We start from the raw sequence: 15,112 nt of genomic DNA, 5'->3' as shown, positions 1-15,112 counted from the left end.
CTGGAGTGAAACTACAAGGTTTATAATGGCCAAGCAGGTATCTTATAATATCTTATAAAAAGCTACCTTAAAGTCACTACTCATACAGAAAGCTTCTACTCCAAATCATTGAGTCATTTGAACAGGACTCTAGGACATGATATCTCATAACAACAAGAGGCCTGAGTCCTGCAGTAGTATGCCTCATGTACTATATAACTAGACATCTACTTTAAAAACAAAGATAACTAATTTCTATTATCTACCAAGGAAAGTAACAGATATTTAAGAAGAGTTTTCATCACGTGAGTATTAAAGACAGATAAGAGAGATGCAGATATAGCATATGGCTAGGGTGAGACAGCTGTAACTAACTATATAGATTGACTTTATATAGAAAATCTCATGTGTCCTATGGATGGACTTCACCTTGTTACAAGGTCTGAAGATTCCAACATGCCTTAACAAGTTATAGGGGAACTATAGAATGCTCTCATGTAGCCACAATATTCCCAAGAATTTTTGAACAAAAGTGAAGATCTTGAAGAAATATGAGTCTACATAGTATTACGGTGAATAAATAATAGCTCCAAAGAAGAATCCTTTAGTAAGAATTAAGAGTAGAAAGATGTCCAGTAATCAGTGTCCCTTTCGTTCAACCATAGAATGGTTTGGGTTGGAAAGGACCTTAAGATCATCTTAGTCCAACCCCCATGCCATGGGTAGGGACACTCACATCAGACCATGTCACCCAAGGCTTTGTCCAACCTGGCCATGAACACTGCCAGGGATGGAGCACTCACAAATTCTTTGGGCAACTCATTCCAGTGCCTCACCACCCTTACAGTAAAGAACTTCCTCCTTATATCCAATCTAAACTTCCCGTGTTTAAGTCTGAACCCATTACTCCTTGTCCTATCACTATATTCCCCAATGAAGAGTCTCTCTCCAGAATCCCTGTAGGCTCCCCTCAGATACTGGAAGGCTGCTTTGAGGTCTCCACGCAGCCTTCTCTTCTCCAGGCTGAACAGCCCCAACTTCCTCAGCCTATCTTCATACGGGAGGCGCTCCGGCCCCCTGATCATCCTCGTGGCCCTCCTCTGGACTTGCTTTAACAGCTCCATTTTCTGACATGAAAGTAATTTAGAAAAGCAAGCAAAACAGAAAATAAAGCAAATATTTTTCTAGGATTTATTTGGAATATTTGCTATCCAAATTCCCTTTCATACTGCTGACCTCCTGATTTTTAACTGTTATTTAAAACACGGTTGAGTCAGTCACCCAGTTTCACTTTAGAGAAAGAGGTACACAGTCTGGCTTTGTGACGGTGCTTGATAAACTCTTGATGTAGATCTTCTCAAACTTTCCAGCATGTTTTTAACTGCTACGTATTAGTATGTTAACTGTCTTCTACAGAAGGAAGAAAATCTATTTAAAACAGAAATCAGCAATCCTTTAGCATTACAGAACACTGTGCCGAGTCTCCTGAATCATTATAGACACTGCAAAAAATCTGAGCTGCTCAAGTCAGGGTGATTACAACAACACAGGTATCCACGGCTTCGCAATCTACTGTGCAACAACATTTAATGGGAGCTCCAGTGCTTTATTTCCAGGTGAACTCCAGCATGTTTATTAGGAGAAACTGGTGATCCTGACTACAGTTACTTCGCTTGTTCATTGGGTTCAGTTTCAGTGATAACTCTTAATTCTGTTTCTGGTCCTTTTTGGTCTTCCAACTCTAGTGAATCCTACTTATGTTAGATAAACAGAATCAAAGTGTGCTTCCTGTATTTGTTTCTGTTCCTCAAGTGGTTCATATGCTATTTCTGTCACTACTGCACTCAAAATCTCTTGCACTTCATACAGGCCTGCCATGCAGGCAAGAGCTTATTTTTAAAGAGGATAACAAGGCAGGATTTCTGTTGTTAGAAATCCTCTTTAATCTTTGATTGTTCTACCTAATTTGGGCTTCTTTGAGATGTTATTTTGCAAATGCAAGGTAGGAAGTCAAACAATATGCATTTTAAAGAGTTCTCATTTAACCTGGATTTTAAACTACCTTTCCATAATTTTAGTTCTTGAGTCTCCCCCAAAAAGGAAAAAAAATTAAATATTCTTATCACAGAATTTCTGTTTGATTACCCTTTATTTCACCCCAAAAGCCTGTTAAGTATTTCAGCATACCTGATGGTTTGAGAATAGAGTTATGGACTTTCCCTTAATCCTACTTTTTCTATTAACATTTAAATATGACTTTCACCAAATATGTCCTGGGACACAGCACCTTTAAAGGAATTCATGCTGAAGAGAACAGCTGGATTGACACACATGCCATCTGGTGAGCACTTATTTCTGTAAACAGAAGTGCCTAAGGACCATAAGTAACACAATTGCTCAAGAACAGGATATAAATATATCTTTGCATGATTTCACTTTGCAAGTCCTTAAATCCATAGATATCAGAGGGTAGCCTTCAAAATCAAGCAGTATTTCAGGGAAGGCCCCCTTATCTTTCTCCTTAATCTTTTGTTTTCATTGATTATTAGGACACATCTTAGAAAATCCCTGTACAGTAAAAAATATATGAGCTCAGCTGATACTTTGTCTACACTTCTACAGTTTTTGCTGATTCATGTCTAGCTAGAGGTGAAATAGATCTGCAAGACATAGATATCACGACCTCCTTATCCCTCCATAGGCAAGTTAAGCTGCTTAGAAAACATTACATTTCCCTAAATTGTATTTCCTCAGCAGCTTTACCTTTGTTATATCACAACTAGGGTTGAAAAAGACTGCACGGAGATCCGGAGCACACAGAGTGCTCCCAGGGAACAGGAAAACTGAACTTTCAAGGCAAAGGTTTAGGACAAGATGCTCTTTTAGGAAAAAATAAAAGAAGTTTTGACTATGCAGTATTTAACTTAATTTGATAATTTTGTCTAAAATTTCATTTTCTACTCTCTTGGAATACTACTGGAAGAATAAGTTTGCTGAAATCATTTAACTACTCTACTTTTTGTATTACAAAACTGAAGACTTTTTGGGTACTTCATTAGTCTGTTCAGAAGTAAGGGTTAAATTTTCAGAACTGATTCCCCCCCCCCCCCCCCCTTGTTCTTTCCTGTTATTCATTGATCCCAGACTGTCAGTGAAATCTCTGCTAAAACATTGATTTCCATCTGCAGAAGAAGGATAATATTCTTTGTGATATACCACTAAAGAAAATATTATATTGCCTAACGCTAAATCAATATTAATTCTTGTAAATGAAGACTTTGCTTTCAACGAACATTCAGAAACACCACAGGTTAGAAGGGTCATAGAGGTAATTTTATCTTTTAGTAACCTGTCAGTAGAAGTGCTGCTGAAGGCATTAAGGCTTTACATAAGAACGACCTCCCTACAGAGACTCCAAGGTCCTTATCCTACTTTGATTAGCTTCATTGTGCAGAACCAGCTTTTACAGAATAACAGTAGTGTGTTCAATATCCATCCAAATGCTTCATATATACTACTTGAAATACAGATCCTTGAAGTCGCAGCTATATTCACTAAAATTTACTGCAAGAGACTATGTAGTTAAGATACTTAAAAAAAAATCAAGAAAAATTTTAGAAACCTGGTAAAAGATACAGAGCTTTCTTCTTGCATGAGGGATAAAAAAAAAAAATCCTCGAACCCACAAATCTGTTTTTTTCAGAAAGGATAATAAACTGGCAAAATTACCACTGATAACTTTGGGGCTGCTATCAAAGAAAATCAATCCATTTGATAGAGAGAAGCACTCCCAGAGACTGAACTGAAGGAAATAGCCACACTGCTAAAACCACCTCACAGGCCGTGTCATTATAATCAGAATTACAAATGATAACAGCAGACTGTGCAAATCCTCCATCTAAGGTATGCCCAGCTGAACCATCAAGAGCTGCTCTCCAGGGGCCATCCTGGGAGAACCTTCTCCAGCTGCTGCAGTGCAGGATTGCTGGGCACGGCAGGAGGCATATAGGCCCAGTCAGCTGTCCTGCCTCCAAGTCCAGTGGCATCTGAAACACCCCTGCTGAAGCAGACATAGGTCCTGTTTCTTCATTTTCAATCCTACACAATTAAGCAGACTCCAGGAAGCACTGCACTGGGACTTCAGGTCTATCTTTTCTACTTGTGCGCCATGCATACTTTGATTTTTCAACGTCAACAGCCTAGCAAATTGATCTAGCAAACAGGACCTTTCAGATTTTTACATTTCAGACATAATCATGATATGTGAATGCAGCATTTGTGTTAACCACAGCATTACATTTAAAAATAACCTAAATCTCCAACAGACACTGATACTCAGGATTTAAAAATAAATTAGGAAAGCATCAAACCCAAAATAATTTAAAAGAGAGCTTGAATTAAATGAAAAAGAAAAATGAAAGCAACAGAAATCCTTTCTGAGAGTTTGTGTATCATCGACTTAAGAAAATAATAGAAATCACACAATTCCAGATCTGCATTCAGAGTCACTAAATTACCTTAACCCATCAGCAAAATAGAGTTGATGAAAACAGAGAGATGTTTTCTACATTACCATGTGTATAGAGCTCAAATATAAAATTCTAAATTTATTTTATTTAGCTACATTTTTAAGTCTTAATTAAACTTTAAATCCTGTATCTTTAAGAACCAGAACATCAGCAATTTATTCCACAAACTTTTTATATTTAAAGTACAATAAAATACTTGATTGAAATATAAACGCTACCAGCACTAAGGGCTAGAGAGATTCTCTCTGCCACTGAGTAGAAGAATACCTTACATATCACAAATAAGCATGGCTGTTAACCATGTAACCAGAGCACTCACTGGCTGTTGAGAGTGACAGGACCTGTCAGACCAGAGCAGACGGCTGCTTTAGCTATGTAGTTTGTTATCAAAAAAGGCAATTAGTGACTAGTCCATAGGAAAGCACAAAAGCCATGGAACAGGCAATAACTAAATCATTTCCTGAAATCGAAATTCTTTGTGAGCTTAATTGGTGTTTTGTTCATTTCCTGAAGCAAAGAGCTTATTGGTGTGGAGGTGGGAAGGGGAAAACAATGGGATCCCATTAAAGTGCGCACAGCAGCTCCCATTTATAAGCCTGCTGAATTCTACTGGTTTGGCTCTTAGTTTTACAGCATTAAAAAAAATGGATCTCCAATTTCTGCAGTGTTTTGAGGGAATATGGCTATCTAACCTAGCCTCCACTTTTTATTCAATATTTTGAATATTGTTAATTACATTCTTAACAGAAGTTGTAAGAAACAATTCTAGGATCAAAGAGATATAGTCATAATTATTATAAATGATAAAATTATTACTGGGCATATCATGATCTTTCCAGAACTCCTGAACTCTAAGCTTAAATTTTCAAAACCAATTGCCAGTTTGAAACCTATATAAACAAACTACAGCTTATATACAGTAAGAATATCAAAGGTCTTGCCATTATATTAGCTTGGATGTTTGTTTAACTCCCCCTCTGCAAGGGTTTCAAGAAGAAAGTTACAAGTGTTTCTGCTAGCAATCTTTGCTGCTCTGTGTACTACTCTGTTTTGATTTTTAAGAAGGAGACAAGAGCATTCCCAAAATATCATTAAATCAGGTTTCAGTCAGCAACACAGGTCGAAGGATACCACACGTAGCAGTACCAATGACACTACTTACTGCAGGTTTCAGAGGGAAAACACAGTTCTTGGACACTTTTGCACATTGTGACAAGAGTAAAGGAGATCTGCTTCTGATGTATTCAAACTCAGCCTCTTCCACTTTGAGTATTACAAACAGCCCCTACTTTTGCACATTCTCTCACACAGCTAACCTGTAAGCTGCTACTTGATTCATTGCTGAATCAAAGTGTCTCAGTCTGAAGAAGTGCAGCTTTTCAGTGTCTGTATGCTCCAAGAGCATTTCAGCTGCATCTATGCTACTCACCTTGGTTTTGCTAACAGATTAGAAGATCACAGAACAGTGCTAAGATGGAGGTGATCCTGCCCCTCTACTCTGCTCTTGTGAGACCTCACCTGGAGTATTGTGTGCAGTTCTGGTGTCCTCAACATAAAAAGGACATGGAACTGTTGGAAAAAGTCCAGAGGAGGGCCACGAGGATGATCAGGGGACTGGAGCACCTCCCGTATGAAGACAGGCTGAGGAAGTTGGGGCTGTTCAGCCTGGAGAAGACAAGGCTGCGTGGAGACTTCATAGCAGCCTTCCAGTATCTCAAGGGGGCCTACAGGGATGCTGGGGATGGACTCTTCACTAGGGACTGTAGTGACAGGACAAGGGGTAACAGGTTAAAACTTAAACAGGGGAAGTTTAGATTGGATATAAGGAAGAAGTTCTTTACTGTAAGGGTGGTGAGGCACTGGAATGGGTTGCCCAGGGAGGTTGTGAATGCTCCATCACTGGCGGTGTTCAAGGCCAGGTTGGATGAAGCCTTGCGTGGCATGGTTTAGTGTGAGGTGTCCCTGCCCATGGCAGGGGGGTTGGAACTAGATGATCTTGAGGTCCATTCCAACCCTAACTATTCTATGATTCTATGCCTAATACTATTAGTCTCCTACACCAAACACAGAGAATTACGCTCATATCCAAAACTTGAATTTTGTTTATTGATTACCAGGAACTGCAGCATTACAAACATCTGATGATGTAGAAAGTCTCAGTCTTATCATCATATCAATATGAATCAATAAAAGTGGAGTTGGAAAGTTCTCTCTGGTGTTCTGTATTACTCTGTATTTGGTGTACTCTTTTCTACATTTGACTAAATAATCTTGTCACCAGTGCCACAAAATTCTCAGGTTTCCTCTGGTCTTCTACCTCTTTTACCCTAACTTTGTTCCTTGTTGCTTTAATATACTGTATTCCTAATTATACATTAGTGGCTATTACTAATTGCTATATTATATAACTGGACTTTTCTGCCTTTTTTGTAGGTCATTTTTTTCTCCTAGTAAAACAAATAAAATGAGCCTCCTGATACTTTGAGGTTTCAATGTGTGTCATCTAGTTACCAGTCTCTGTTTTACCTTTGTTCTTAAAGAAAGCAACCATTTTTCACTCCTACATAAATCCAGCCCTCTTTAGTTTGGCACTGAACACTTTTAGTTACTCATACCCTTTTGCAGTGGCTAATATGGCCTAAGTTGATGGAATTCTCTCTTGATTCTACATTTATTTCACATTGATTGCAAACACTTCTAGACTTCCACATACAAGAAATATCTTCTCTCATTTTTCTCAGTGGCAACAAAGCTTTTCAAATCTCCCTAGTCAATCCACTGGGTACATAACAGTCATGGGAACAAGGAGAGAGGAATAGCACGATTCCTTGCACCCTCTGTCTTATATCTTATTTAGTACATATCTGCTAGTACTCAATATTCAGAAACAGTTGTTCCAATACCAGAAATACTTTTACCTAATCCTTAATGCCCATACTGATTTTCCTCTCATGTCTCCTTAGCTGTCAATACGTTTATATGAAAATCAAATGTGTTGCTTGCTTTCCTTATGTCTGTGCTGAAACCATAATTTAGTAACATCGACATTCAAGGAATGCCAAACTCATGTATACAAAATATAATGCAGAATACTTAGTTTCAAAAAAGTAATGAGGCATGTATATAAATAATAAAAATACAAACTGCAATTTTATCAGTCATGAGGTAAAAAGAAAGAGAAAATCAATTACGTATTTCAGCAGCTTCTAATAGATGTCTAGAAGTAAACTTTTCCCACAGGTTTCTTAGTGTATGACTATACACCAAGAAATGAATGCAACTTCCTCTAAAGCCTCTAGTACTGACTTCCAAAGGTAGAACAAAACTAGAGAGGTATAATACAGGATGCCTATTTTAATATTTTAACATTTAATGTTAACTCCTACTTTTATCACTTTTGCTTTCTCAGCAATGAAGGATATTTTTTCTTAGCTTAAAACATAACGGTTGCTGTAGACCTCCATTTAAAGAAATACAACAGAAAGGTAAAAGCAAATTCCATGTGCTAGCTTTCCTGAATGTCACTTAATGCCTACTTAATGACATTTTTCTCAGGCATGGCACGCTTGATTGTCAGCTCGTGCCAGTTAACAGATTTAAAAAAATAAAAGTCACTGTAATACTATACAGAACGTAAGTTTTTAGTCAGCATTTGACATATGTGTTTCAGTTCATTATTCCAGAAAAATTTCTGTAGAAACCAGGTAGACAAATTGTACTTACTAATTTTCTGTCTCTTGATAATATAAGCATTTAATTAAGGGGACTTGAAGCAGTGGTAACAAAAAAGTGAAGATGGGAACTCTCATATGGCTTTAAAAACTACATAGTTTTAAGAATGCATTTGAAATTAATACCTATATATATGTGTCTAATTCCACAAGTTCATTGATAGAATAAATAGCTCATTTTCAAATATTGAAACTACACTTTGGCAGAAGAGTAAATTAACAGTTTATTGCTGGAGACGATTTGTATGGTGTGTGCAATAAATAAATCACCATATTAATAAAATAATTCCATTTATAATTTTCCTCTCTAATACATTTCAATAATACTGAAGGTAAAATTTTAATAAAAAATATAAAAGAAGTAGAGTGAGGCCCAATAATATGTTGTAGGTGAAATGGAAAAACAAGGGTAGGAAATGTTTCCTTACCCAGCTCATTCACATGAGAGCCCATTTATTCTCTTTACTCCATACGAGTCCTACTTCTGACTCAAATTTCAGTCAAGCATTGAGGGAGCAGAAAAATTAGCAGAATAAGTCTGGTTACATATACAATACATAAATTTATACTTTTGTGGTACATACAATCATAACACTTAGGAGGTCTGCTCACAGTATCATGCTCCTCTAAAAGGCAACACCTTTCAAAGCCAACAATATAGACACAAATAGTTTTGCCATTTGTCAACATATAGAAGCATCTAAACATTACAGTATACCAAGCTCCTCCTACATGTTAATAAAAATTCCTATGCTTTCTGCAGTAAAAACTCCATTTTTAAAATAACCAAATAATCATGCAGCACATCTACAGATTTCTTAAGTATTTTAAGCCATTTTCACAGTTTTCTTTTTGTTTTGTCAATTCTATTTTTATTAATAAGATTTTTTCCATTTTGTCGCAGGCTTCGCTAAAGCTCTTCCTCTTTTCCCACATTGAAACACATACTGGAAAGTAATTATATCAGATGTATTATTCTACATTATCTGCAAAACTAGTAATACTTAATAAATTTTATTATTTGCCTTCAAATATTAAATGGCTCCTTTTACAGTAACTTTGCCAGTCCTTGGAGCAAAGAACTACATCCTGGAAATAAAAATCTAAACCAGACCTCTTCCTCAGTCGGCTTTTATAGGTCAGAAATCTCGTGTTTTCCACTTACAATCTGACCTCAATTAATGAAGCCTTTTAGAGGACACTAGATTATTTTTGTATAATAGGAGTTTAAATTGAAAATGTCTTGATTTTTTTAATTAATACACTGTATATGACATGACCCAGTTCCAGACAGCAGGAAATTTTGAGTATTTTAGGCTATACTACTACGTAACAATTCAAATTTTTGGCAAACTGCTTTTGGAAGGTTTTGTTGATGTATAAAATACCTTTCCGAGAGCTAAATTGCCACTATTAAACTAAGGAACACTACATCTTCCAGCTTTCAATAGATCAAGACCCTGTGTTCAACTATATGAAAGCCATGAGCATGTTTCAATAGCTCTTATTCCATCTGTCACTCGATAAACATCTGTCACTCAATAAACCTCTTTTTTCCTTCTCTTTTGAGTTTTTAAATCACGGCCCTATTGTTCATTTCAATGGATAATTACAGCACCACTTATTTGCTTTAGCTTATCCTTCTTAAATGGTAATAATTATGTTAATGGGTTTATGCACATTTCCAATAATTTTATTATAGACACACAAGAAATGCAGGAAGAAACAACCTCCCCTTCATCTATTACGTTTTAAAAGGGCATTGGATATTGCAGTTTAGTATATTTTGTTTCTTTTCAAAACAAAACTCCCTTGCCTTAGAGTGATAATCTTGTTCCAGCCTGGAATCTGATCCTGCTACCTGTTTGTACTTGCTCATTTTCATTTGGCGATTCCTCTCTTCTACATCCATTGCACCTGTTAAGTAAAAGAAAAAAACAAAATAAAATAAATACACAAGCAGTTCTCAATTCCAAGTTTCAAGTTATACTCATGGAAGTTTTAACAGAAAGAAATGAAATCTGATTTACTTAAATTAGAGTATATAATTTGTTTCTGAAGGATAATTTTGCAGGAAACCAGAAAGTTGTAGGAGGATGAAAATAGTAGTTAAGTAAGTGTTGCATTATCTACACAATTCAAATGAAACCAGCTTTGTGGAAGAAATGAATGTAAATGGAACACGTTGTTTTCACAAACAGAGTTTTAGTATTTCAAAAGTGTTAAAGAGAAACTGGGTTTTCAATTAGAAAACAAAAAATAAAAAGGAATATAAAGGCAGCCTGCTTATTTTGAGTGTACTCTGAGTGGAGATCCTGGTTCTACATTTGTTGTAATGTGATATACCAGATTACTAATCAGGTAACAACCACAGGTTAGCAGACCTTACATTTACTATTTGAGCATATTCCTAGTATGCTCAGATTTTAAAGATGTGTAAAGGAATGTTAAAGAGCCACCCAGTGGCATCACTGTACTACATTTTAATGACAAACAGCTTCAAGAACAATTTCAGGATTCACTCTTCTTGAACCAAAAACGTAATCAGTGTTCTCACTACATGGCTTAGGCACCAGCTGTTTTTAACCAACTGCTACTGTAACACCACAATTAACTAGGTAAAATAATAACAAAATAAGTGCCAAAGTTGAAGGGGAAGAGTGAGAAACAGGAAGAAAAAAGGAGGACAACAGTCCAGAATTTAAATAAAAATATATTTTCAAACAAAATATAGTTATCTATTATACACACACAGGCTTGATTCTCTTCCACTTTAACATGGTATAAATCAAGAGTTATTCATTATCCAGTGAATGCTAAAAAGTATTCATTTTGACTCATATTTGTCTTAAACGTTCCATAATTTTAACACAAAAGTTGTTTGGGATTAAAATTTCAGAATCCCACTACTCATAAATGTACATTATATGTATTGAACACAATTTGGTCTTTATGGAACTGAGATTGAAATATGAGATTCCAGTTTACTACGTAAATCTGATTTAAACTCTAAACCTCAGTTCTAATTTGTAATCTAATATTAAAATAGGGCTTTGCACAGCACCTCTGAGCTTTGTCTTTTCTTTCTTTACAACAGTAATAGTAGTAGTACATATTATGAGACCTGCCAGCTAAATCTTGTGGCACTTCATAGGAAACCTGGAAGGAAGGGGTGAAAGAAAGAGGCAAAGCAATAAGGCTAAAATGTACTTTTATCTGTAAACCCTCTGGCTTCTGATTTTTATATTTAAACTCTCCATCTTTACTCCCTACAAACAACATGAATGAAAAGACTTCATCAAAACTTTCAAAAGAAACAAAAATCAAGAAAAACAAATGAAAAAGAATAAATGGTATTTTATAGAGAAAAGCAAAATGAAAAAAGGACAGCAGCAGATGAAAATTCCTAAAATAAAAAACAGCTAGTTCTTCCTGTCACAATTTTCCTCAACCATTACAGGCCTCAAAGCAGTATTTCCCAGATTATTATTAAGATGCAGTGTGGCTTTTTTTTTTTAAATGATCAAGTTTTAAAAGCTCTAAAGATTTTTATTTTTTTTTTCCTCAGGAAAGTAAAGGCTTTAAATTGGAAAAATTTATTTTTTCTTTTTTCTATTTTTTTCCAATGGCAGAAGTAATATATGGGTTTTTTAAGTAAAATAGTGTAACTTTTGTTCAAAGAGAGAAACCATCTTTTGCTGAAACCATAACTTTCTGCAAATCTACTTGTCATTTTTCAGTAGTGCAACAAAGGAGATCTTTTTCACTAAAAGGGAGATATTGACATTTTTTCTTATGAAGTTTCTTTATGAAATCATCACATATGCTTTTTGTCCCCAGACATTCTGCCAGATTTCAGAAAATTACAAGAAGTGATAAGACCTCTTGAGCATAAATTAGAAATTTCACAATTACTTGTGAAAGTACTCATTCTTATGTATGATTAATTGGCAAAGGGAAGGTGGTTTCTACAAATCCAACTGCCTGTGACTGGCAAAACCAAGCACTCTGAAATATGCCATTGAAAATGTGGGTATAACATGTAAGCTCTTGGTGTGAATCCTTTGTGGCAAAATAAGATTGGTGGCTCATTTTAGCCTGAAGAGAAAAACAAGACAGATCTTTAAATAATTTAATAGGAATTAAATTAATTTTTTTCCTATATTTTGCTAACTTGCTATGTATTTTTGAAACTGCCTTCAACAAGGGAGTGAATTCAGTTATATGCAAAAACGGGGCAATGCAAAGTTTGTTATGCAGAAGATCAGCTATGGTTCTACTACGCATGGAACTGACATGCAGAAAGAGTGTGCAGGGTTACTGGCTGCCATAGGCTAATCTTGGTGTAACAGGCCAGATGCAGCCATGATCTGGATGGGAATAAGAAAGGTTGAGTGTGTCACGGCACTTCCTGTTCACATGGTCCAGCATGCATGCATACAGCACTAAGTGGTTGGAAATGTAGGGCTATCATCATCCCCACTTCTGCTGTCAAATCTATACTTAGCTGAAACCTATATGTGGGAGCTTAGCATGAGCAGAAGTCACTTCCAGACAGTCCAGTAACTGTTCAGGTGCACTAGGAAGCTTCAGCTCCTAACATGATTTTGATAACCAAGGCTAAACATCAGTCCTGTATTAAGGACTCTAATCAGGAGGTGCTTATGGAGTGTGTGTTGGCAAATCGGAACTAACTTGAATCTAGCTATTAGTTATTAATAGTGCTGACACTGTAGGAGCATAAGCTTTTGTACTGGTAGCTCAAGGTTGTCTCAGCCCTTGTATTATTGAAGTCCTTAGATAGAGCACAGCACAACACATTTTCAGGACTATGGAGACACTAGGAAAAATAAAGCTACTTATGATATACTTCCATGTAGTGCTACAATGTACTAAAGTGTATGCAACCAAATTTTGGCCAGGCAAAAGTGAGTTATTCAAACTTCAGCCATAGGAACACAAAAAATTAAGAAAGATTGATGGAAGAACAAAATCTGGTGTTGCTCACCAAACACAACTGGGATCATTGCACTGTAGGCAACATCTGGGGAGTTTTGCTTATTTTGAACAACTCTTTAACATTAAAAAACCCATGGCCAGAAGGTTAGCTCAGTGGGGTTTTCATTAGCACAGGGAAATTCTTTCCTGACAAATAACTAGCTGCTCTTTCAATATGAGCCAGTCACCATATTTTCAGAGGAGAGAGTGCTGAAGGAAAACAGCACAACTACAGTCCTCAAGTGTGAGAGGAAGGTTCCAAAGTACTGTGCACAGCAACCCTGTAACCTGCCCTCAGATCCACAAGGATGGCAGTGAGGGGCTGATTTGTGCCAGAGCTTAGCACTCTTGACTGAAGTAGCTTAAGACTTAGGCCACATGAACTGGACTTTAACCTTTGATTTTGTCTATGGAAACATAACCAGTTGATAAAAAAGTGTAAGCAAAACTTTAACTACAGGATATTCTGTAAGAAAATATAAGAAAATATCTCAAGACAGACAAAAAGGGAGCCTGGAAGCTGCGGGAGCATATCAGAAGACAAGACCCCAGATGCTACAAACTACATGTTTCTTGCTAAAAATTTCAAGGGACTTTCATTCTTTCTTTCTTTGCCTCCTCCAGTGGGAATTATTGAACTGTTCTAGTTTTTATAGATGCTGGTGATGGTGTATTTGGAGTACAGTGGGGCTTCTGGGACACAGAGAGTAAAAGGAAAATCTGGTGTTTGGAAGTAGAGTGGAGTAAATAAAATATTTGTGCAGATATAGTTTTGGATAGGCATGGACAGAGGGATACAAAATTTGGAAGGCACAGCAGCTCAGGCATGGGGGGAAACTAGTGATGAGTGGACTATAGAAACACAGAGATTTTGGAAGTCAGGAATCTGTAATAGAGAATAAAAAGGCAGAGTGCAGGTGAGAGCACGCTGCCTGGAGTGTGGAGAACAGAACAGCAGTCTTAAGCTGCACAAGAGCCTTCTTTAGCTGCTTCTGGTCTCTTCCCATTTCTCATCTTAAGTTGACTCCCTTGATAAAACAAAGGAAATACATTTGGGAAGGCCCTTTCTCAGTTCCCATTTCCTATTGTCTCTTTTGAAATCCCCCAAATACATCAAAATTGTAATCCAACTCTACAGTACATTTTTGATTAAACATAATAGATCAAAGAACTTAAGGGCAAAAACATAAAAATATTTTTAATGTTACCCTACCTGTATCCCCATTCTCTGGATCTGCTTTCTTTTCTTCTATAAACAAATGAAAGCGATACATAAAACAAAAAGAGAGGGAGAGAGAAAATGCAGAAATAATAATAAAAGTAATATAAATCATGAACTAAAAAGGAAAAATGAATAAAACCCACGAAATTAATTTAATTTGATGCAAACCAACCAAGTATGGTGCTCTACATCCAGAGGCATATTCACTGCATGCTAGTGTATACATTTGTGCACTCTTAGTGAAGACTTACTGGAGGTAACCCGTGGGTATTTTGAGCACTTCCAGAATCATTAATACACTCAACACAAAAGAGAGCAAGGCAGGTGTCATACATAGTTATGTTATAGCTTCCTTGAATAGGATGACACAAAAATAAAAATAAAACCCCTCACTTATGCTATATATTTTATGCAGTGCACACACAAATTACAGTCTAATGGTTCAAGCATAAAAATTGAATGTCTTAGAATGGTTTTCAGTATTACTTTAAATCCTCATTGGTTTAATTAGTTTTCATAGCTTCTACAGGTCAAAAGGTTTAATGATGATATTACTGTATCTTAAGAGTTAAAAAATGCTGAAGAACAAAAGACACTAACAGCAATACTCAGAACTCAGCTTATGTACAAAAATCCAGCTGAGTGATGCCAAC

The 15,112-nt window shown here is 36.4% G+C and overlaps 1 protein-coding gene across 29 annotated transcripts in view; it reads right to left on the bottom strand.

The window, feature by feature from the left end:
- Nucleotides 1-15,112, bottom strand: part of RIMS2 (regulating synaptic membrane exocytosis 2) — a 452,506-nt gene that overhangs the window by 72,064 nt on the left and 365,330 nt on the right. For 12 of the 29 annotated variants that reach the window (XM_065668760.1, XM_065668765.1, XM_065668754.1 and 9 more), the window contains one exon: nucleotides 10,056-10,156. The exons of 14 other annotated variants lie outside the window; for them this stretch is intronic. In XM_065668760.1, the coding sequence (XP_065524832.1) occupies nucleotides 10,056-10,156 (101 nt within the window). Of the gene's footprint in view, nucleotides 1-10,055; nucleotides 10,157-14,450; nucleotides 14,487-15,112 lie in introns of all 29 variants that reach the window. 3 more of the 29 variants (XM_065668751.1, XM_065668752.1, XM_065668750.1) reach the window with 1 other exon arrangement.

The sequence above is a fragment of the Lathamus discolor genome, chromosome 2 (assembly GCF_037157495.1).
Source record: "Lathamus discolor isolate bLatDis1 chromosome 2, bLatDis1.hap1, whole genome shotgun sequence".
NCBI lineage: Eukaryota > Metazoa > Chordata > Aves > Psittaciformes > Psittacidae > Lathamus > Lathamus discolor.
The sequence above is the reverse complement of the archived record's forward strand: the minus strand, read 5'-3'. Positions and strand labels throughout refer to the sequence as shown.